Source organism: Paramormyrops kingsleyae, chromosome 9 (assembly GCF_048594095.1).
Source record: "Paramormyrops kingsleyae isolate MSU_618 chromosome 9, PKINGS_0.4, whole genome shotgun sequence".
NCBI lineage: Eukaryota > Metazoa > Chordata > Actinopteri > Osteoglossiformes > Mormyridae > Paramormyrops > Paramormyrops kingsleyae.
In genome coordinates this window covers 27027761-27050554 of record NC_132805.1, presented here as the reverse complement: position 1 = coordinate 27050554, position 22794 = coordinate 27027761, and the positions used below count along the sequence as shown (strand labels likewise).

The following is a 22794-nucleotide window of genomic DNA, read 5'->3' as shown; positions in this document are numbered from 1 at the left end:
TTTTGCGAAAAGGTTAAACCGGCGTCAACAATTTCGTGCGAGTACAACAGTCGGGCTGATTTTCTGTACCTCGCTCGCTGCAGGTGGATGTCGCATTAAAATCTGCGTGCATATCTGAGAAAGGATATATAACCTACTGTGAAATAAACAGACATCTTTTCTTATGTACATTTTCGGAATACTGCCTCAAGAAATAATTTTCCGATTTCGACTACAATTGAAATTATGTTTAATAATATGTCGTATTATCATTGTTGTTGTTAATTTGTATTGTATTCATGTCTTGTGCTTTTACGTGAAATGGGCCTATATAGAAGCCACGAGTACAAATACTGAAATTAATCTCGTTTTGTAGCATATATAAAAGGCTTTGTTTTTTACCGAAGTATGTAACATATCCATCGGTAAAAACATATTTCAGTTTGGGCATAAAATCTGTTTAGCGACCGTGAACATTATTGCCTACTTTATAAATACATTTATCATATACCAGAAAAACGTCTGATGTTTGTAACAATAAAGTCAAATTAAACTTAAATGTTTAAGAAAATTATGAAGCGAATTATAAATGAAGTTTTACATGTAAAACCGGCCATTAATTTAAAGTTATAGAGACATCACAATGTAGGAATTAATAGCCGTCTTTCTACAGATTCTGTTTCAATAGTATACGTCATATGTATGCTGTAAATAGTAAGACACAACGATTTTCTTAATACATATTTGACTGAATGATGTAAAATGCCTTTTGCCCATGCTATAAGTAATGAAACCGTAAACCAATGCATCTTTTTTCCAAGAATCACAACATTGGTTGCTATATTTCAGCATTATATATATATATATATATATATATATATATATTATATAAATATTTATATATATATTTGCTGAAATATAGCAACCAATGTTGTGATTCTTGGAAAAAAGATGCATTGGTTTACGGTTTCATTCATATTCATATATATATATATATATATATATATATATATATATATATATATGATCATACTAAATCTTAAATCGCGTCTTGTGTGTTTTACCATTTTGCAGTTGTGATCTCGCAAAAAAAAAGTGCAAATTGTTTTTTTCGCCATTTCCCAATGAAGCACAACAAAGTACAGAAATCTCGTCTGTGGATTTGAAAAGAGACATGGATGAAACGAATGTTTGTACCAGCCCAAAGCTGAATAGTGTCGGTCCATATTTCCTTCAAGGTTGATTTCTACGGAGGTCATAGGTTAGTATTTTTTACAAATCCCGGTTTCTCTTAAAGCCCTCGTACGTTTATATTAAGAATGCCCAATAGGGAAATCGACCTCAACACTTACTGCCCAATAAGAGCAAGGGTGACGGAAAGAATATTGGGGGTGGGCAGTACTTCGAAAGAACGAGAGAGATTGAGAGTTTCAAATAGAGGAGGGGTGGGGACCAGTTGAGAGACTTTTGCATCCCTAAATTAGAGATGTGCGATCAGTAACGTCTCCTCCTGCCTCTTCAGGTGGAATTCGGAGGCGAGCTGAGAGTAAAGTAACCGGTGCGATAAGTTAACTCGGTCAACGTGAGGTTAAATCTCCACGGACCCGCGTCAAAATGAAAGTTGGGTTTCTGTCGGCACGTTGAGGTGAGTCTAAAGTGCATGTTTTAAATTTTATAATAGCACGTTTCAATCGGTTATATTTCATTTTTTCTTTGTGGAAGCCAGGTATTTTTGTGATATTTTAAACCATGCAGTATGCCAATCGGAATATGTTGTATTACTGCCGGATCGGAACCAATTTTGTGCTTTATACGATATATTTTTCTTTTTTAATGGGAAATATATATATTTATTAACCTGTCGCTACATGTCCTGAAACGCCCTTAAATGTGTTCCTGCGAAATAACAAACGGTTTTGACAGGGCTGTGGAAGAAGACTTGGTGTTTCGCATGTTTTCTACATTGATATCTAATTGCGAGCTATGGATGCACATGTGTGCGTTTTCTTTTTTCGTTTTCTAGTTGGACCTGCGGTGTCTGGTTTACAATAACGTCGAGGAAGACACCAGTTGGTGTTGATAATACAGTAAACATAAAAATCTGTCGGGCCTCAATCGATGAAGTGTAAAATGCATCGGAAGATGGCTCCAACAAAGTGCATCATTCCGACGAGGATATGAAGTTTACAGACTCCCAACAGCGGCCTGGAAGTGACTTTGGACTCATTTGGGATTTAGTTTAGAGGGATGAATCAGATCACGCTTTACATAGACATGCAGTGAAAACGTGTGAAAAACAGAACTATATGCATTTTTTCATGCAAGTGTCTGAAGGCATGATAGACGCAAAGTATTCTGCGAAAATGAGCTAAAATCAGAAATGTACGCGAAACCTGCTTTTGATGGTGGATGTATTAATTGAAGCGTACGGAATTATTAACAAAACAAAAAGGAGAAAACGATGAAAGAAAAATCGAAGAACGCCGCCCGAACGAGACGGGAAAAGGAAAATAGTGAATTCTATGAACTGGCGAAACTCTTGCCGCTGCCTTCGGCCATCACGTCGCAGCTAGATAAAGCCTCCATCATCCGGCTGACAACCAGCTACTTAAAAATGAGAATTGTTTTTCCAGAAGGTAAGACGATATTTGGAATGACAATTTTAACAGACCGGAAAGCATTGAAACATAACATTTTCCTAAAATTATATTAATATATGCTCGAAAAAAAATTGCATGGTATTTATTTGTGGTCAGTACACTGTATCTTGAACCTTCGTTATTAATTTCAAAAATACGATGATAAATAGTAAAATTAACTGATGCGGTGTTAGTATAATGGTAATTTGAATAGCAAGATTCTTCTTGAAATCTGGAAACTGAAGTGACTCGTTTGAAATAACCAAAACTACATCTGTATATATATTTAGAAAACACAATTTTGGCCTTCTGGATGTTTTAATATTGCGGACTGACTAAGATTAACATATATAGATTATGTACTTCCCATATCCATGAAGAGCGTAGCTTTTGTTATGCTTTGAGTTTAGCATTATTCCATGGGCCTGTGACAAAACAGGTCATTTGGATTGGGCTGAAATTTCCCCACTATTTTCTTAATGCCAGATAACTACGACTGAAATCCATTCACAGTCATCCATCCGTTTTCTATACGCGCTTATCCTAAATCTAAGTACGATATTCATTTTGCAGTGTGTTATTGGTGTATCTTACAAAATAGTATCAGAATGGCTACGAAGTGCACGAATTGCGTTACAGGTATTTATGTGATAAATACATTTCCGGACATAGAGGCTAAAATGTCTGAATGAAACCACATGTGCACGTGTGTATCCATGTAGCTCCGTTTCGGAGTCAGGCGACCATGATGCTCATGGAAGACGATTAGCTGTGATTTCTCACCTTCCCCCTGGTCTCAATGGGCTACTTTTCTGCGTGACTGCAAGCGAGCCTCGCAAATTACTGGAGCCAGCGCAGCTCCCAGTCTGATCAGACGAACCATATGGAGAGCCTTGTAAGACAGAGTGCAGACTTGCTGCTAGAAGAAGAGCATCTTAAAGTAGGCTTTTATGTAAGAAAAAAAATAAGAACAGGAAATGCCCAGACTGTGTGACCTGATCACGTCGGGGAATAATCAAAATAATACTTTAACAGTGCTGTCGTTCCGTGTTTCTAATGCACGCGCATAGTGCTGAAGCAGTCTGCATTCCTAGTCTCTATATTTATTTATTGAGATATCATATATGCTGCAAAACATTTCAATAAATAAGAGAAATTTAAAACGAAAAGAAAAACAAATTAACATAAATTATCTGACTCGCTTGTTTGCTGTGGTCCACTTTACCTTTTGACCTATAATCAGGAAATTAGTTTCCAAAAGAATTTTTAAATAAAAATTATATCAAACTTATGTGAAACAATTTAAACGGTTAAATATACCTGAACGTATTTGTTAAAATACGTGAACAGTGACTCGGCGACCCTGACCAGCATAAGCTGCTGGATGATGGATCGGTGAACTTACACAGTATAGAAGTTTAACGTGTTTATCAGTGCCGGAAAATGCATCAAAATATCGCATAAACTCCAGTGTACAGAAAATCACGCTTACGCCTAATGCATTTTCTCACGCGGGTGTTTATTTTTTATTATTATTATTTTTATTTTTATTACAGTACCTATGTTTTCTTTAAACAAGATTAAAGTTTGTTAATTGTCATTTACTTTTTTCTCACAGTTTGTTTCCCATATATGCGGAGAACCCAAATAACCAAATCAAATAGCGTCTAATAAGTTCTTTGTGCATTTTCTCTGCTATGCATTTACAGAAACTCACTGCTTCTCCTTTGTAACATTACCGGGTGGGGGGGGTGTTCATTATATGGTATAATATATAGCTGAACTAGACGTTGTACGAAATAGCTATTATTCTTTGTGTTTGTAAATTGTGTGCATAACATAAATTTGACGAATTCATGAAGGACAGTTCAAATAGGGCCTAGTTGGCGCGTGGAAGTTTTTGCTTACATACAGACAGATATGCAGACATTTATATCTTTGGTGTGTCTGTGTGTGTGTGAGGGGGGGTGGTGGTGCATATGGTTAAATAAACTTATGAATGATTGAAGATACTGTCGCGCGGGAGGGAGTGTGGAGTGTCCCATTAGAGGACTGTTTTACGATCCACGGCATTGAGAACCATGTGGTAACTTCATTAAATCATTCTTGTTGTTTTAGCCACTGTCAATTGACTATTATTGCACACGGATAGCGGTAAACGTAATATCTGATCACTCATATTATTTTGTCTGTGTCGTTTACAAATATTACTACGACAGGACTTGATATTTGCTGTTTTCGTGCTCCTATAAGATACGAACACATTTTAACTACTGCAGACAACAAATTACAATTATTTTCCGTTTGTAATGCTAAACAAGTAAACCCAATATCAAAGTCGACGTTTTAATAATAAAAGGGGCACAGTTTTAATAAATATTGTACATTTCATTGAAACCGTAAGTATAGAAAACTGTTTTGAAAATGTAGGGAGTTTTAGTTACAGTAGAGAAAATACCGACTAATTACACGGCGAAATTAGTGGGCCAAAGTAACATTTTGATTTACAGTATCGATGTCAAAATAGTATCGTTTATTATACAATTATTCACTGTGTTTAAATTGTGTAATAATTCGGGTTTACCATAATTGATCAGTGTTGTTATCGTTGTGATAATCGTCATTGAAGTAATAAAGTAATCCTACTGGTCTCCTACTACCCAAACCACCGTGAACACGGTAACAATTTGATCTAATCGGTTGACCTTAAATAAGGTAATTATGAAAAAGCGATCCCGAAGCAATGCAATATACAACGTATTTCTTTGAGCAAATGAAAGCTCAACACCCCGAGGTTGGAGGTACAGTAAGCAACCTGTCACTGCCTTTTATTTTGAGCGCATTCCACTTCTTTTGATATTTTCAGGATAACATCGCCTAGATCATACTCCTAATCTAATGCACTTCAAAGCAGAACTGATTTTCCGATTATTTAGGCAGACTTATTGTGGAGGCGTTAATTTCCTTCTGCGGTAGGTCAAGTGCGGAAACTCAAAGCGCAGTTCCCGCTCTCACAAAGACTATAATAAAACAGACTCTTCAGTGTCTCGGCGGCCTGTGCAGCGCTCAATGGTCAGCGTTAATTAAACCATTTTATTGTGGACGAGCACAAAAAGGGGGAGAATGCTAACAGAATTAAGTGCAAATGATAAGTATATCTTTCACTAATAGTATTATAGTCACTTAAATAGAGGCCGATCGTTTCAGAGAGGGTAGGGAAACAAATCGTGATAGTATAGAAGGGCCAATAGTCATGTAGATCCGAATAATAGAAAAAGATATATATATATATATATACCTTGAAATCGTGGCTACAACTTATTTGACAAAAAGTTATTCAATTATATATGCAGAAATTTTGTAAAATGTTTATATAAATTCTCACACACAAATATTATTTGCAATATTATATTTATTTTTGTGTGTTTTTTGTGATGTGTGTTTTTTTTGCACTACTCGAATTTTTTTGTCCGTTTCTTATTCGCGGGTTGGTTGTTTTCATTCCAGTTCTGCTTTGAAAGTCGTTAACTATTTATTAATGCATTACTTTTCTAGGAGCGCTACATCCTCTAAGCTGAAGAGGTTGGCTATTTGAGTTGTGGTTGAGGAATAATTTGGTTGTTTCTGTTCTGTAAACGTGAAGTGCATGTTTGGTTAATATTAAAATGGGGAGCTGGGGTTTAGTCTGATCTTTGCTCAGCGTATGTTTGTTTTTGTACGATTTGCATTTCAATTGGGATTGCTTCGGTTTCCCGCGGAAGGCAACTATTATTTGCTTTATCGAGTTTTGTTAGTTCCTTTGGGTATGTTATATATACAAAGGCGATTTACATTTTCAACACCTTTCTAAAACGTTTATTGTGAATTTGAAAATATTTTCCTTGCGTTATAAACCATAAGATGCGTAATTTGATTTAGATTTAGTTGTTTATTAAAAAAAAACAAAAAAAAACAAGTATTTTCAGTTTTTACACAATTTACGCCATCAACATGCCACGTTGTCACTATGTTTAAAAAACTGGTGATTATGTGATTATAAGATGCAATATAAAATATACAGCTGTAGTAGAATATACAAATAATGAATATATTTTCTTATTACAGGTCTCGGAGAATCTTGGGGGCACGTTAGTCGCACAAGTTCTCTTGACAATGTAGGTCGAGAACTGGGATCGCATCTGCTCCAGGTAATCATTTCCAGTGTGTGCTGGCGCGTGTTTAGTCTTATATGCGTATCAGCGCTGTACAGTCAACAAAATTCAAATTCTCAACCTATACCCACTGGCATGGCTTTTAAATTAAATTTCTAATGTCATGTTCTTTAAATTCTCTTATAATGTTGTGTATGTGTATTTATTACTTCGTGTATTTGGCATTTTTCATTATTATTTCATTTTTATTAGACCTAAATTATTATTATTGTAATAATAATAATCATCATCATTATTATTATCACTATTAGTATTGTTGTTGTTGTTACTACTATTACTACTATTAATAATGATAAGAACAAGAAGAATTTTATTGTACGATACATCATCGTCGTTTCGTTGCCTGTGGATTTCCTGGTTCAAATCCGAGTTTGAATCTTCTGCCGCGTTCTTTCACTCCAGCTTTGCTTAACAACATGAAGGCATGTCCTTCAGTTATATCTGCGACGCTAAATTACCCTGAAAGCCTTAGTGCTCTGCATTACTGTAGCACCCCGTACAGCGCTTCTCAGAAAACATTTCACATAGGCGTATTTGAATATTCTGTGTCATGCCTATCGTTGTTTGTACTAGCTTTTTAAAATTAGATTGATTTGTTTGTTTTTATCAACGCGAACTGTGGCATTAAAAGGCGATGCTAATAACGTTATGTGTTACACGTCAAGTAGGCCTATGTCTCATTTTCACTTTCAAAGCTTTGTTTCGCCAGCGTATTAGACATCACTAATAAACTGTTTAATTAGTATAAAACTAGGATATCTTTCATTCAATCAGCTAAATTGTAAAACAAGGAGCTTATTTTAATAACTGCTCAATTAAGGGTGATCCAATTAGTTGAACACGTCGTACGCACTGAAGTTGTCGTTAACTGCATGCGTGGGTCAGTTACGGCTGTCAGCTACGGCCACGTTCGCTGGGATCCACAGTGACGCCTGAATCCCTTGGGATTTACGTTTTTGTTACAGGCGATGTTTTCGTCACTATACGGTACTTGCGTCACCTTCTGTATTTGCATGTATGAAAATAACTTAATAAACGACGTCTTGCCGTGTCCTATTAAATACATTGAATAGGACTAAAATGACTAAAAAGCTTGTTTTTGTACATTTAGATAGCAAAATAAAAATATTTTTATAAACCATTAAAAAAATACAAATGACTGATATAAACATGTTGGTACTTTCCGGAAATTATTTCCTGTACAATTATTTTAAGCTAAATATTTGTCAATGACATTGCGACGTGGTTAGTATTGCATTATATTTAGACTTCTCGCTGTGTATATTTGTATTTTTATTTATATATTTATTTTATTACAGACATTAGATGGATTCATTTTTGTCGTTGCCCCAGATGGAAAAATTATGTACATCTCCGAAACAGCCTCCGTTCATTTGGGCCTGTCACAGGTACGTCGCCCTTAAAATCCTCCTCCGGTCAACAGTACACCTCTGACCATTTTGTGTATTTAAAAAAAGATGTGTTGTTCGTTGTCTTGTTTAGTTTGTTTTATGAGTAAATTACCCGAAACAGTGCGATGATGTGTTACTGGAAAAATAACTAAAGTGTCTTTTAACAGGTAGAGCTAACCGGTAATAGCATTTATGAGTACATCCATCCGGCAGACCACGACGAAATGACGGCTGTGTTAACGGCACATCAGCCTTATCACTCCCACTTTGTGCAAGGCAGGTCATGCGACATTAAAAAAAATTATTTCGCAAGGAATGGACTGTATATGCATACATTTAGAAACATCAGCCGTGAAACTTAATATAAGAACGTGATGCTGGTTTCTTCGCATTCTGAAATACTGATTTGTTTAATCTTTCTGAAGAATATGAAATGGAGCGCTCCTTCTTCTTGAGAATGAAGTGCGTGCTAGCGAAAAGGAACGCAGGCTTGACTTGCGGAGGATATAAGGTATTCTTTTCTTGAGATGTTTGTTTATTGAAACATGAATGGGGGTTCCTTAATGACTGGGGTAAACGCTGCAAGTCACGCGCTGGAAACTGACAGTGTTTATAGAAAAAAATAAGTATTTATAAAATCACCAGAAAGGAAAACATGATAGATAGATAGATAGATAGATAGATAGATAGATAGATAGATAGATAGATAGATAGATAGATGGATGATGACAGAACTGCTTTCAAATAATCATAATGGAATGGATTGTTAAGGGTCATTCTTACATCCCAAAGGTGATCCACTGCAGTGGCTACCTCAAGATCCGGCAGTACAGCCTGGACATGTCACCGTTTGATGGGTGCTACCAGAACGTGGGCCTGGTGGCTGTGGGTCACTCGCTGCCGCCCAGCGCCGTCACCGAGATCAAGCTTCACAGCAACATGTTCATGTTCCGCGCCAGTCTGGACATGAAGCTCATCTTCCTGGATTCCAGGCAGGCCCTGCATATTGGTTCTATTGTCTCTATAGCTTTAATGTGTATGGCAGTGCATGTATGTGGTTTGTTTCATATGCTGTTAATATTCTCTCTCTCTCTCCCTGTGTGTGTGTGTGTGTGTGTTTGTGTGGGGATATCTTCTGTCTGTCTCTGTCTGTCTGTTTGTCTATCTGTGTCTATCTCTGTCAACCGGTCTGACTGTATATCTATCTATCTATCTATCTATCTATCTATCTATCTATCTATCTATCTATCTATCTATCTATCGGTTTATTTAAACCTTTGAATATAGTGAATGTTTCACTTGTGTCATACTTGAGCTCAGCTAATATGTTGTTGAACTGGACATTGAAGAAAAAATGTAGCACATAAATGGCTTTCTGTGAAACGAGTAAAAATTTACACAGTATTATGTTGCAAATTATATCAGCTGCATGATTGATATTAAAAGTCAATGTTGAGGAGGAAATCGAATGGGCGCCGTATGACACCCCTGCCTCCCTGTGCTGCATGCTAGGGTTTCGGAGCTGACCGGCTATGAACCCCAGGACTTAATTGAGAAGACCCTGTACCATCATGTCCACAGCTGTGACACCTTCCACCTTCGCTGTGCCCACCATTTGTGTGAGTTATTACTGGATTTTGGGCATTTGTGCTAGCCTGTCTGTCCAACTTTCACTTAACACTATAATATTTACATGGTGTAGAACTGCCTGCACACCTCACCAGTACAGTGCTGACTGCGGCTAGCTTTGGATTCCCAGTGTGCCCCTGCAGTACTGACTGCTGCTATAGCCTTGGATTCTCAGTGTGCCCCTGCAGTGCTGACTGCTGCTAGCTTTGGATTCCCAGTGTGCCCCTGCAGTACTGACTGCTGCTATAGCTTTGGATTCCCAGTGTGCCCCTGCAGTGCTGACTGCTTCTAGCTTTGGATTCCCAGTGTGCCCCTGCAGCGCTGACTGCTGCTAGCTTTGGATTCCCAGTGTGCCCCTGCAGTACTGACTGCTGCTATAGCTTTGGATTCCCAGTGTGCCCCTGCAGGGCTGACTGCTTCTAGCTTTGGATTCCAAGTGTGCCCCTGCAGTACTGACTGCTGCTATAGCTTTGGATTCCCAGTGTGCCCCTGCAGTGCTGACTGCTGCTATAGCTTTGGATTCCCAGTGTGCCCCTGCAGCGCTGACTGCTGCTAGCTTTGGATTCCCAGTGTGCCCCTGCAGTACTGACTACTGCTATAGCTTTGGATTCCCAGTGTGCCCCTGCAGTGCTGACTGCTTCTAGCTTTGGATTCCCAGTGTGCCCCTTCAGTGCTGACTGCTGCTATAGCTTTGGATTCCCAGTGTGCCCCTGCAGTACTGACTGCTGCTATAGCTTTGGATTCCCAGTGTGACCCTGCAGTGCTGACTGCTGCTATAGCTTTGGATTCTCAGTGTGCCCCTGCAGTACTGACTGCTGCTATAGCTTTGGATTCCCAGTGTGACCCTGCAGTACTGACTGCTGCTATAGCTTTGGATTCCCAGTGTGCCCCTGCAGTACTGACTGCTTCTAGCTTTGGATTCCCAGTGTGCCCCTTCAGTGCTGACTGCTGCTATAGCTTTGGATTCCCAGTGTGCCCCTGCAGTACTGACTGCTGCTATAGCTTTGGATTCCCAGTGTGACCCTGCAGTACTGACTGCTGCTATAGCTTTGGATTCCCAGTGTGCCCCTGCAGTACTGACTCCTGCTATAGCTTTGGATTCACAGTGTGCCCCTGCAGTACTGACTGCTGCTATAGCTTTGGATTCCCAGTGTGCCCCTGCAGTACTGACTGCTGCTATAGCTTTGGATTCCCAGTGTGACCCTGCAGTGCTGACTGCTGCTATAGCTTTGGATTCCCAGTGTGCCCCTGCAGTGCTGACTGCTGCTATAGCTTTGGATTCCCAGTGTGCCCCTGCAGTACTGACTACTGCTATAGCTTTGGATTCCCAGTGTGCCCCTGCAGTACTGACTGCTGCTATAGCTTTGGATTCCCAGTGTGCCCCTGCAGAACTGACTGCTGCTATAGCTTTGGATTCCCAGTGTGACCCTGCAGTGCTGACTGCTGCTATAGCTTTGGATTCCCAGTGTGCCCCTGCAGTGCTGACTGCTGCTAGCTTTGGATTCCCAGTGTGCCCCTCCAGTGCTGACTGCTGAGCCATGGCTGTTACTGCCCACCTTGGCGCTATAGTGCGGAGAACTAATGTCCACTAGTTTGTCTGCCCGTCTTAGCACTTCAGAGCTGGCCGCTGATATGAGGCAGCACTGTCTGCACACGTAAGCACTGCAGTATTGACTGCTGATGTGAGACTACGGCAGAACTACCTACTGACATAAGGCTTCTGTCCACATAGTAACCCTGTGCGAATCACACTATAAATCTGAATCTTTACAGAATGGCCATTCATCTGATTTAGGTTTGTTTTAATTTAGGTTATGTTTATGTGAATCACCCGGACACACACACACACACACACGTAGGGTAAACATATCCTTATGGGGACCGCTCATTCATTTCAATGGGGAAAATGCTAACGCTAACTATGACAACCTTAACCCCTACCCTGCCCTAACCATAACCATAAGTAACCAAACAAAATACAAGAGTTTTTGCATTTTTAATTTTTTCATAGCAGTCACTGATTTTTATAAAATAAAGTTTTCCCTTATGGGGACCAGGAAACCGGTCCCCATAAGGGAAAAAAACAGATATTTATCACGTTATGGGGACAACCCGCACACACACACACACATACACACACATACACACATACCTCCCTCCGGGGGTCAATTAAATCTCATTTCATATTTCTTTACCTGCTAAGTGTAATTGCATAGAATATGAATTAAAAAAAAAACTGATATAAAGAAAATACAATGATGTAAATGTGTAGTTATAGTTCAGTAATAATGCAGAAACAGTCATATTACAATAGTTGCTTAATGTTATTTATTGTTATTTAATGTGTAAAGGACCTGAGTAACTAGGATTTATGTATTACTACACTCCTGGGCAAAGAAGGGGCCAAAGCTTAACACTGCAGTTTGGGTTTGGCTTGTTTTCTTGCCCTGGGGTGTCCTCACATGTACACAGCAGATCTTACAATACTCCTCTCAGTCAGATGCATCATCAGTGAATATGCGTATTGTTTATGTCTGAATTGTTAGATAATACATGGTGAACCCTTTGTGTAGTGATTGTGCGGATCATCTTACTGTCGCACCATCGTCACACTAATAACCTGCCCCCCCCCCCCCCATCTTTTGATTCAGTGTTGGTCAAAGGGCAGGTGACGACGAAGTACTACCGCTTCCTGGCCAAGCAGGGCGGCTGGGTTTGGGTGCAGAGCTACGCTACCATCGTACACAACAGCCGCTCCTCCAGACCCCACTGCATAGTCAGCGTCAACTACGTGCTGACGTGAGTCCCACCCGCTGTCAATTGTGTCTGCTCTGGAGAAAGACAGACAAAAAACATTAGCATTGCACAAGTCGTTAACGAATATTGTGTTGTTTTGCATATATAAATCAGGAAGTGACGTGTGGTCCTTAATGGTAGATCCGAGAATGCGAGGAAGTAGCCAGCTGCCCTTAGCTAGTCTGGCCCTGGATCTCCTGCTCTCCTTCCTCATGGTCTCTCTGTTCTGCTCCCTCACTTTGCAGGCCATTTCTTCAGGCAAAACCCTTGTGGTTCTCGATCTATCTGTAAAACAGTCCTCAAATATCTGGACATTTCTTTTCTAGAAACTGAATGTTTAATTTGCTAGTTATTTCGGATGTTTCATAGTTCCATAATGGGGAGAATAGCCCCACAACCCTGTACTGGGTTACCATGAAATGATGGATGGATGGATGGTTTTGAAGAATGTTTTCTCATATTTACTTACAGCACAGTAAAAAGAAAAATGAACAAAACAACATTCACAATTTGATACTTTTCACATTTCATTAATATATACATTTACTTAAATAATTACATACGATGTCGCATCTAGTCATAAACTGCAAACATCAAAAAACAAGTGTGTGCAGTACTTATCTAGGAACAGAAATCGCTATAATGTTTCTTATACTATTTTAAAATGTATTTTCTGTGAAAATTGTTAAAATGCAGGGAATTTTAAAGTGCTTTTAAAAAAGAGGATGGACAACAATGACAATGAAAGTGTCACTTATTTTTTTTCATCTGTTGTTTTTGACACAGCTGCTGGAACAGTAGGTAGTGATTGATTGGGGTCGCGGCAAAGACAGAGCTGGGCCACCAAGCAGGCAAAGAAATCCCGCTTCTCGTGTCATTGCTCAAAGCAGCTTGTGGGAGCGAGTATGAGGCCACTTTGTGAATACGCAGAGAAATGCGTCAGCTTGGCTTTTGACAGTAAAAATACAGCAGTTTACACAACTGTAAGTGTGCATTAGAGGTGTCAAAATTGCCTCTATGGAGTCACCTCTGTCACCATAAGTGCTATAATTATCACAATGTCTCCCAGTATTGCTACAGATGCGTAACTTGAGGATAAACGGACAAGGCTCATAAAACAGTCCATTAAACAGGAGAGACTGGTGCTCATGCTGCAATTAGCCTAGGGGTAATTATGCCATATGTGGCAAATACAAATGAGGCGACCATATCCATAAAAACGTGTTTATGGCCCTTAATTGATAGGTTATAAACATAATGAGATATACAGCAGCCTCATCACGGCCTGCCTTCCTGGACGATTCCAGACTGTGGCAAAGATTTTTTTTTTTTCTTACGTGGCATTTTATGTTTTATTTAACCAGGTGATGCTTCTACATATCGAGACATTCTGAATGTGGTCATGCATAAGACACTCATTGCAACAAAACTGGTGGAACCAGAGAGACAAGAGGTTAGATGCAGCACTAACGTGGTCTGTTAAGCCTTTTAGTTTAGGAATTGATGAACTGCCTAAACATCGTTAGAATCTCTGCACTTCTGATTGGCTGGAACTTGTTCCGCTCAGGTTCTAGAACATATGGAATATTCTTCCTTATTCTGGGTCGGGCCCCCGGAACAGAGAACAGGCTGCAGTACTTACCACACACCCCACTTCCGACTGGGGGTCTGTTGAAAGCCGGGTCAGCTGCTGGCACAGTGGGTCCAAAAAATATTTTTACATTTCATGGCTGGACCAGCGAGTTTTCTGAACAACCGCAGTCAGCCAAAAATGTAATTCTATTCTTACTAATTTTAGTAAAAACTTTGTTTCAGTAACATTTTTTTTTGCATTTGTACCAAAGGAAGAAGTTTATTTTCTTGCTACATTTTCACCTTACTGTGTGCTATGCATTCATTTGGCTTTTAACTACTGTCAGGACTGTATGTGTGTGTGTGTGTTTTTTTCTTCTTTGTAAATTCGATATCGGCCAACAAAGCTGTGCGAGTGACTGCATGTCATCCTGTGAGAATCAGACAGGAAGCGGGAAAGAGCCCATAGATGAATATGTCTGCTTGATAGCATTGTCAGGATTGGTAGGGCAGTTGCAGGCTATGGTGTCTGGCTCCCATTGAGGCCTTTATCGCGGGTTGGGGGGGGCGGCACACGTCTGTGTACACAGCCATTGGCGCTGCCTTTGGTTGCCCCTGCGTTTGTTTCGCTCCTGAGGCTTATCAGAGCTAACAAACCCTGTGGTATGGACAGGCCAAAAGCATTTCAGCTGGGGGTGTTAGTTTGACATGCCTTCCTCGAATGGGGGGGGGGGGGTGTTTTGAATTAAATCGGAACTCGACACATCTGTGTTTGGTGCGAGTCGTCTTGTCGTAGGTTCTGTTGATTCATCACGGGGAGTAAAATCTATATGCTGTTTTACTGGAAATCAATTCTCTCCTTGTGCTGCATACGGGATTTGCTTGTGAGTCTCAGTTTGGCGAACGCAGGCCTTAATCTCACAGCCTATTTGGAGGGACGGCTTGCCTTCTGGCGTAAGCTTAGGGAAGCTTTGCACAATCCAGGAGGAGCGAGAAGCAGCACAAAGTCTAAGTCAGCAACAAGCAAGGTGGCTCTTCTGTTATGTCTGTCACTCCACGTGAAATAGGTAACAGTGTCTTACTGGCATGGCCAGTGCACGTGTGTGTGTGTGTGTGTGTGTGTGTATGGTTTGTGTATATATTACATTGCAGGGACCAAATGTTCCCCACAATGTGATAAAAACCTGGTATTTTGACATTGTGGGGACCATTTTCAAGGACCCCACAAAGATCTGTGAATGCAGTCAAAAAACGTTTATTTAGTTCGGTTACTTATGGTTAAGGTTAGGCCTGGGTAGGGGTTAAAGTTGTCATGTTGGGATTGGAGTTCTCCCCTTAGAAATCATTGGAGAGTCCCCACAAGGATATTATTACAAACCTGTGTGTGTGTGTGTGTGTGTGTGTGTGTGTGTGTGTGTATTTTTCCCCCAACCTATAGAGAAATGAGTCTATACGTGCGGTTCACACACATAGAGAGACACACAACCAGAGAAGATTGTAGGCGTGTTGGTTATATACGGAGTGCGTCTTTTCTTATAAGACAGGGTCAGTGATCTGAGATACAGCCATGAATTCCACACCTGCTGTGTGTGCTGTGTGTGCTGTGTGTGCTGTGTTCCACTGGCATCCTCTCCCTGTGGTTTGTGTCTTTGCTCTCAGACCTCTGGCTTCCTCATGTCACCCAAAGACATGCAGCTCAGTAAAGTGGTGTGTCTAACGTGTGTGTGTGTGTGTGTGTGTCTAACATGTGTGTGTGTGGTGTGTCTAACATGTGTGTGTGTGTGTGTGTGTGTGTGTGTGTCTAACATGTGTGTGTGTGTGGTGTGTCTAACGTGTGTGTGTGTGTGTGTGTGTCTAACATGTGTGTGTGTGTGTGTGTCTAATGTGTGTGTGTGTGTGTGTGTCTAACATGTGTGTGTGGGGTGTGTCTAACATGTGTGTGTGTGTGGTGTGTCTAACATGTGTGTGTGTGTGTGTGTGTGTCTAACATGTGTGTGTGTGGTGTGTCTAACATGTGTGTCTGTGTGTGTGTGTCTAACATGTGTGTGTGTGGTGTGTCTAACATGTGTGTGTGTGTGTGTGTGTGTCTAACATGTGTGTGTGTGGTGTGTCTAACATGTGTGTGTGTGTGTGTGTGGTGTGTCTAACATGTGTGTGTGTGTCTAACGTGTGTGTGTGGTGTGTCTAACATGTGTGTGTGTGTGTGTGTGGTGTGTCTAACATGTGTGTGTGTGGTGTGTCTAACATGTGTGTGTGTGTGTGTGTGTGGTGTGTCTAACATGTGTGTGTGTGTGTGTGTGTCTAACATGTGTGTGTGTGTGTGTGTGTCTAACATGTGTGTGTGTGTGTGTGTGTGTGGTGTGTCTAACATGTGTGTGTGTGTGTGTGTGTGTGTGTGGTGTGTCTAACATGTGTGTGTGTGTGTGTGGTGTGTCTAACGTGTGTGTGTGTGGTGTGTCTAACATGTGTGTGTGTGTGTGTGTGTGTGTGTGTGTGTGTGTGTGTGTGCTTTGTAGTGGACCAGCATGCCACCGCATGCTCTGTACAGAATATGCAGCTGGAAGAAGGATTGGTGTATGCTGAGATATGCATGTTAAGTATAATGCAGGCCTGCTCTAACAGGGAACAGTGCTTGTGTAATAGTTTGATTATACTATTTAACAAATATATAACTGAAACTCAGCGATGGCACAAAATATTGAATAATTTCTGTTATTTTTTGGACAGATATCATTTTTGTATGAAACGCTTGTTTGAGTTCGAAATCTTCTGATTGGGTTGAGGTCTGAACATTGCAGTGATTAGTCAAGATTAATTTGGAGTTTACTCAACTGCTTCTTTTTAGTGTGTTTCATTGTGACCCTGGAATGGTTATGCTATCAAAGTGGACATTCCAGCGTGGTAATGATAGCAGTTTTAGCTTTTATGTCTGCAGTCCATTTTGCTGATAAGATGTGCTTTGTGATGTTTACTTGCATTAATCTAACAACAGTCCATTTGACTTTGAACCTCTTTGTCATAAATACTGTATTGGAAACATTGTAGGTTATGCTGTATTTTTTGTATTATATATGTCTCCTTACTCATCTAACTTCACTAAAACAATTACTCCATAACTGCACTTCTCTGTTAATCCCCTTGTCTTTGTCGTAATCATGCCTGTTACTGAATGACTTCCCAGATATCGTGTTCACAGACGGTACCTCAGAGAAACAATCATTTAATATATTAAAATGTTCTAAAAAAACAATGAAATATTGACCTAGAATTATTAGATTTGTTTGTAGATGTGTAGACGTGTGTTTTTTGTTTGTGTCAGTGTTTTTATATCTCATACTATTTTATAGAACACAGCAATATTGTTCTCTGCATAGTAATGCTCACTTTTAATTCGTTTGGGTGATAAAGTGTAAACCAGCTACACTATGTCTTAACTTTTGATTAAACTTTGTACTTATTTTTACGTTAATAATCACATTTCCCTCCTACAGCTGCATTATTGTATCATTTTTAATCGCCCATATCCAGATTTTTTTCTGTTCCCCGCTTTCCTCAAATTAACATACATTAAAAATGGACACTAATAATAATTTAATTGCTTAGTGAACAGTTTTTGCTCAAGGGTACCTCAGTGGTGTAGAGTTATAGGTTCGAATGGGATGTCCCGAACAGCTCCCCCATCTGGTATTGGGACATAAATGCAGGCTAAAGACAGGCCAGCTAGCCTGAGTCGAGATGTTTATGCTTGTAGAACAGCTGGTGTTACACAGCCAAAGCAGATAATGACTTATTTAATGGCTGTACTCTTGCAGTGATTTATTATTAGATTATTATCATGTATGTTATTGTCAATGAGTTATTTTAAATTATTTTTGAAATTGTGTCGTCTCTGTTCACGTACACATACAGGGATACAGAATACAAGGGCCTACAGCTGTCGCTTGACCAGGTGGCATCTGGGAAAGCCTCTCTTTACACCAGCAATGTCACCACCATCGCGGAGAGCCGCAAGGGGAGCAAGACCCGCCTGACCCGGGCCAAGACCAAGCCCCGGCTGTCTCCCTACCCGCAGGTGGGTCCCAGTGAGCTCCGCAGTGCACGTTCTCCTCTCTTACGTCCTCCTGCTTCTCTTGCATAAGGGATTTGTGTGCTAACCATCATCATGCGCATCACTGTCCCCACAGTACACAGGCTTCCACACGGAGCGCTCGGAATCGGACCAGGACAGCCCTTGGGGGGGGAGCCCGCTGACAGACTCGGCCTCCCCGCAGCTGCTGGAGCACAGCGAGGCTCCCGACCTCTCCTGCGCCTTCCGGCAACCCCTGGAGCCCGGGGCCCTCTGCTACGGCCTGTCGCTGCACGAGGATCCCCACGGGCAGCCGTGCGAGCACGGCCGCTGCGAGGCCGGCCGCTACTTCCTGGGCACGCCGCAGCCTGGCCGGGACAGCTGGTGGGCGTCGCCGCGCTCTGCGCTACCTGTGGCCAAGACGTCCCCGGAGAACGGCGAGGGATTCAACGGCAGCATGCCGCACATCGCCTCTATACAGAGCTTTCATGGTGAGTCCCAGAGGCGGGGGCGGCTTCTCGCAAGACTGATGCCGCTTTTCCACTGCCACCAGGAACCGAACCGTCCCCGAGCTGTACCCACACTGACGTGGCCCCGCTTACTAGTGGGGCCGAAAGTATGACCAAGCCGAGCCGGTTGCATCACCACTATCTGAATTATCGAAATTCACGGAGATACCGATGTTCTGCGTTGACGAGCATGGATTATCTGAAGGAAAAAAGGGCATATTCTACATTTTATTTATTATTAGTAGTATCACACATTACAATGTACCGGTGAACTTGAAAGAACTTGAAAATTTCCAATCTCTTACTTAAAAAAGTACTATAGTTGGGCTGAATAGAATGGATTCGTAATGCAAATTTACGCAAGTGAAGGTTAATTCCATTAGTGTTTGATACTAACATAACACGGTGATTCTCATAGAGTTGCTGGTGGAAATTAGCACATAGTAAATTATGATGTACACCGTGTGAACATTAAATAAGTGTCTCTTTGGTTTTACGTCCTCCGGCAAAGCCTTTACCAAGCTGACCCTTCTGCAGTGGAAAACCAAAGCAAGCTGGAACTGCGCTGTAACTAGTCTGTCTTCACAGTACAGCTCGGTTCCTGTATGCCAGTGGAAAAGCGTTGTCATTGTGTGCATAATGCAGCTATATTTTACGTATGGAACTCATTACTGTAACATTTCAGTTCTCTCTAATTTTTCAAATTAATTTGAAGACTCACTCAAATTATACAACTTCTCTCTGGGGTAGTTAATTTTATGATATAATCATGTATTTATTTCTGTAATAATACAACAAACTTTATTTTAATACAATAAAGTTGAAAGATTTGAAAACATTTTATGTAGGTTTTTTTTAAGTTATTTTTGGCTATCTCTGTCGGGAAAATGTTAAAAATAATCATTAAATAAGAGTAACAAATGACATAATTTTAATATACCTAAAAAGTTAAGGTGATGGGAGTTGGTCAACACAAACATTTTTTTTCTGAAAAATTCTCCAGTTTGTGTGAATTTGTCCTTCCCCTCCATAGTTAGGGGACACTGGGACGAGGACAGTGTGGTCAGTTCACCAGACGGGGGCTCGGCCAGTGACTCGGGGGACCGTTTCCGGACTGAGGCCTTCCGCGGCAGCCCGCCAGAACCCAGCAAGATGGAGACGCTGATACGCGTGACGCAGCAAATGATCAAGGAGGAGGAGAGCCGGCTGCAGCACCGCAAGGCCACGGCGGCTAACGGCTTGGCCAAGGCCCACGCGCCCCCCTTCCCGGCTGACTTCCCCCCAGGGGCTGTAGTGTACCGGAGCGCGAGCACGAGCCTGGCCTGCGAGCGGCTGCAGCATCGCGACGGCAAGCCGACCAGCCCACCGATCGGCCGCGAACTTGGTGCCAGCCCCGCCCCCCTGTCGCGCATGGGCAGCCCTGCCTCCGAAAGGCTCTCCAAGCCCGGGGACTTCTTGCCTGCGGAGCTGTCACCGTCCTGTTACCCCGCGGCCCACCCCAGGCAGTACCTAGACAGGCACGCGGCCTACTCGCTGACAGGCTATGCCCTGGACCATCTGTATGACGGCGAGGCCCTCCGCGGGTATTCCTTAGGCTGTGCGGGCGCCCACTACGACGTGGCATCTCACCTGCGCATGCCAGCTGACCCCTCACCAGGCCACAAGGGCACGTCAGTCATCATCACTAATGGGAGCTGACACTCAGGGACTGAGCGCAGACCCTAGAACTCTCTGTCCCATCCATTGTCCTCCAACCCCCTAAAAAATTCTCTTCTAAATTTTTTTTATCAGCTTTTTCCCAACCTCTTTACATCTTGGGTAATGGGTCTTCTGTCCTGCACTAAAATGAGTCAAGATTTAGAACTAGAGGCTGTGCTGAATACAGACAGATTTAGTTTGAATTCACGTTTGTGGTGTCCTGGGTGTCTTTTAGAATGAATTATGAAACATGGGTCATTTTTTATGCCGCCTTCCTGAGTCGAAGATTACCCAGAGCCGGTGTGGTCCCCAGGGCCACATCCACATGCACCTACAAACATGGTTTCATCTGAATACTGTGGGGATGAATCATCGGCACAGACAGGAGGCGAATGCGAGTAACACTGTGTGGGTCAGACAGTCGCCACCATAGAGATATTTTAATGGCATCATTTCAGCGGCTGCAAGTAAGCCATGTAATTTTGTTTTATCCACTGGTTTTATAAGGGAGCAGAAGGGGAGTGAACTGGGAAGTGCTGAGCTGAGTATCCTGTCCAGCTTCCTGAATGTGAACGTCGGATGGGAGGAGGGGCTGAAGGCTGGGAGGGGCTTGCAGCTGGGAAAGAAATGGATGCGAAAATGAAGGTGGAGCCAGAGCTGGAGGAGAGAAGAGTCTCTGCTGCGGCCAGCGTGGGGGGGTGGGGGCGTAGTTTCTGAACCTTCTGGCTGACGTTCCTTCAGTTTCCTTGGTTGAGCAATGTGTCCCCAGCAGATACATCAGGCTGTCAGCGTGTCTGTTGTATCTACCCTCACAAGAAAAAATTATATTTAAATGTAGAAGGCTGGTTTGGCTGCCGTTGTTCTCAAACTTTGTAAAGTGGTGACTTTCCTTTAGACTTATTTATAATGTAAATATGTTCAGGTTTGAAGTACAAGTGCAAAAAAAATGTATTTATTATGTGAATGAAAATTGTTTTCTTTCAGTTTTCAAATATAGTTGCAATCAAACAAATTCTGCTTTCTTTTGTGTGTTTCTAGAACAAAAAACCTTATTTTATCTTATTCCAAAAATCATTTTTATTGTTTAGAACCTACAGTATATCATACAAGAATGAACATAATCTGGAATTTCTGATTTATTTAATGTATCCTATTTAATTTGAAAGGCAGTGCGTGTCTGAGGTCACTGAAAATGTTTAGCCCCAAAATTTCCGAGAACTGCCGAAATTTCAAAGTGTATTGGATGTTGATTACAGAAAAAAATAATAGACCTTGAATAGTTGCCTACATACATAAGGTGTGATGATATATATTGTCATCAGTTGATTTGGGATTTAGGCTATTTGTATTTTTTTAATCTGAGGCGTAATATAATACATCTTGCTTAGAATAAACCCAAAATATATTTCCTGCATTTGTGTTGCCTTGCTGTCAGTTGTAAAAGATTTATGACACAGTCATCATTTGTCAGTCTGGTTTAAGATTTGGTAACAAAGACCTCAGATCAGCCAAAAAAATAAATACCCCCTAAACCTCAAACGCTGTTCTTGCTGCCAATGTCACTCTTTTTTTTCTTTTTTTCACATCAGTTTAAACAGCTCAATTCGTAATCTTACATTATATATGTGTGTCTAATAAAAGAACAGATGAAAATCGATTGTGCAGGTCACTGAGGTCAGCTGACTTGGGAGGTCTGTCAGAAACCGCCAAGAGCGCAAAGTCCTGCTGTTTGCTTTACTGATTCCACGGGCCTGCCTGCTCCCTCTGCCAGCCAGAATGCTGTCTATTCTCCACCCTTACCCTTTTTGGTATTTCTAATGAAAACATATTTGAATTATACAGACGGTGATGTTCGTTTTCATTTATAGTGACGCAAATAAATTCAAACCTCCAGGTTTAAACGTCAGCGCATGCTAACATTAACAAGGCTTTGACTTAAAACCTCAATAATCAAAAACATCTAATTAATGAAATATCTGGGGTCATCGAGGCTTTACATGCATATTCTATATATGCACACACATCTGCATGAGTTCCATCCCAGTCATATGTCGCAGTGCCAGAGACAGCATGGAGCAGCCTGGCTATGTTGGAAAGAAGGTAACGACATTGGCTAATTTTGTCAGGTGATCTTATGATGCAGTAAAGGCAGGTATGGCGATTGGCACCAGGTGGTGATGTTCAGTGCTGAACAAGTGTGTGTTTGATGGCCAGGTACTTCCTAATTTGTTCTGCTTAGTGTGAGGGACCTGTCAATATGTCAGCCCTGAGTTCATAGAGGGA

At 41.3% G+C, this 22794-nt stretch overlaps 1 protein-coding gene across 8 annotated transcripts; it reads left to right on the top strand.

The window, feature by feature from the left end:
- Nucleotides 1–1430: 1430 nt before the first annotated feature.
- sim1a (SIM bHLH transcription factor 1a) lies at nucleotides 1431–22168 on the top strand. 8 transcript variants are annotated; one of them, XM_023806179.2, is made up of 12 exons: nucleotides 1431–1624; nucleotides 2003–2615; nucleotides 6723–6805; nucleotides 8149–8238; nucleotides 8409–8517; nucleotides 8667–8752; nucleotides 9034–9233; nucleotides 9754–9860; nucleotides 12522–12669; nucleotides 18148–18310; nucleotides 18423–18795; nucleotides 19847–22168. In XM_023806179.2, exons 2-12 carry the CDS (start codon nucleotides 2441–2443, stop codon nucleotides 20509–20511), a joined length of 2199 nt encoding a protein of 732 aa, XP_023661947.1. In that variant the 5' UTR covers nucleotides 1431–1624; nucleotides 2003–2440; the 3' UTR covers nucleotides 20512–22168. The 8 variants fall into 8 exon arrangements, with proteins under 8 accessions (XP_023661947.1, XP_023661953.1, XP_023661951.1 ...); XM_023806185.2 differs by lacking the exon at nucleotides 2003–2615 and having other exon boundaries at nucleotides 8183–8238; XM_023806183.2 differs by lacking the exon at nucleotides 2003–2615.
- The last annotated feature ends 626 nt before the right edge of the window (nucleotides 22169–22794 follow it).

Coding starts and splice junctions, on each gene's coding strand:
- sim1a (XM_023806179.2), top strand. CDS start 2,441: ATGAAAGAAAAATCGAAGAACGCCGCCCGAACGAGACGGGAAAAGGAA. Junction 8,518..8,666: donor TCACTCCCACTTTGTGCAAG/GCAGGTCATGCG, acceptor ATCTTTCTGAAG/AATATGAAATGGAGCGCTCC. Junction 9,861..12,521: donor TCGCTGTGCCCACCATTTGT/GTGAGTTATTAC, acceptor CTTTTGATTCAG/TGTTGGTCAAAGGGCAGGTG.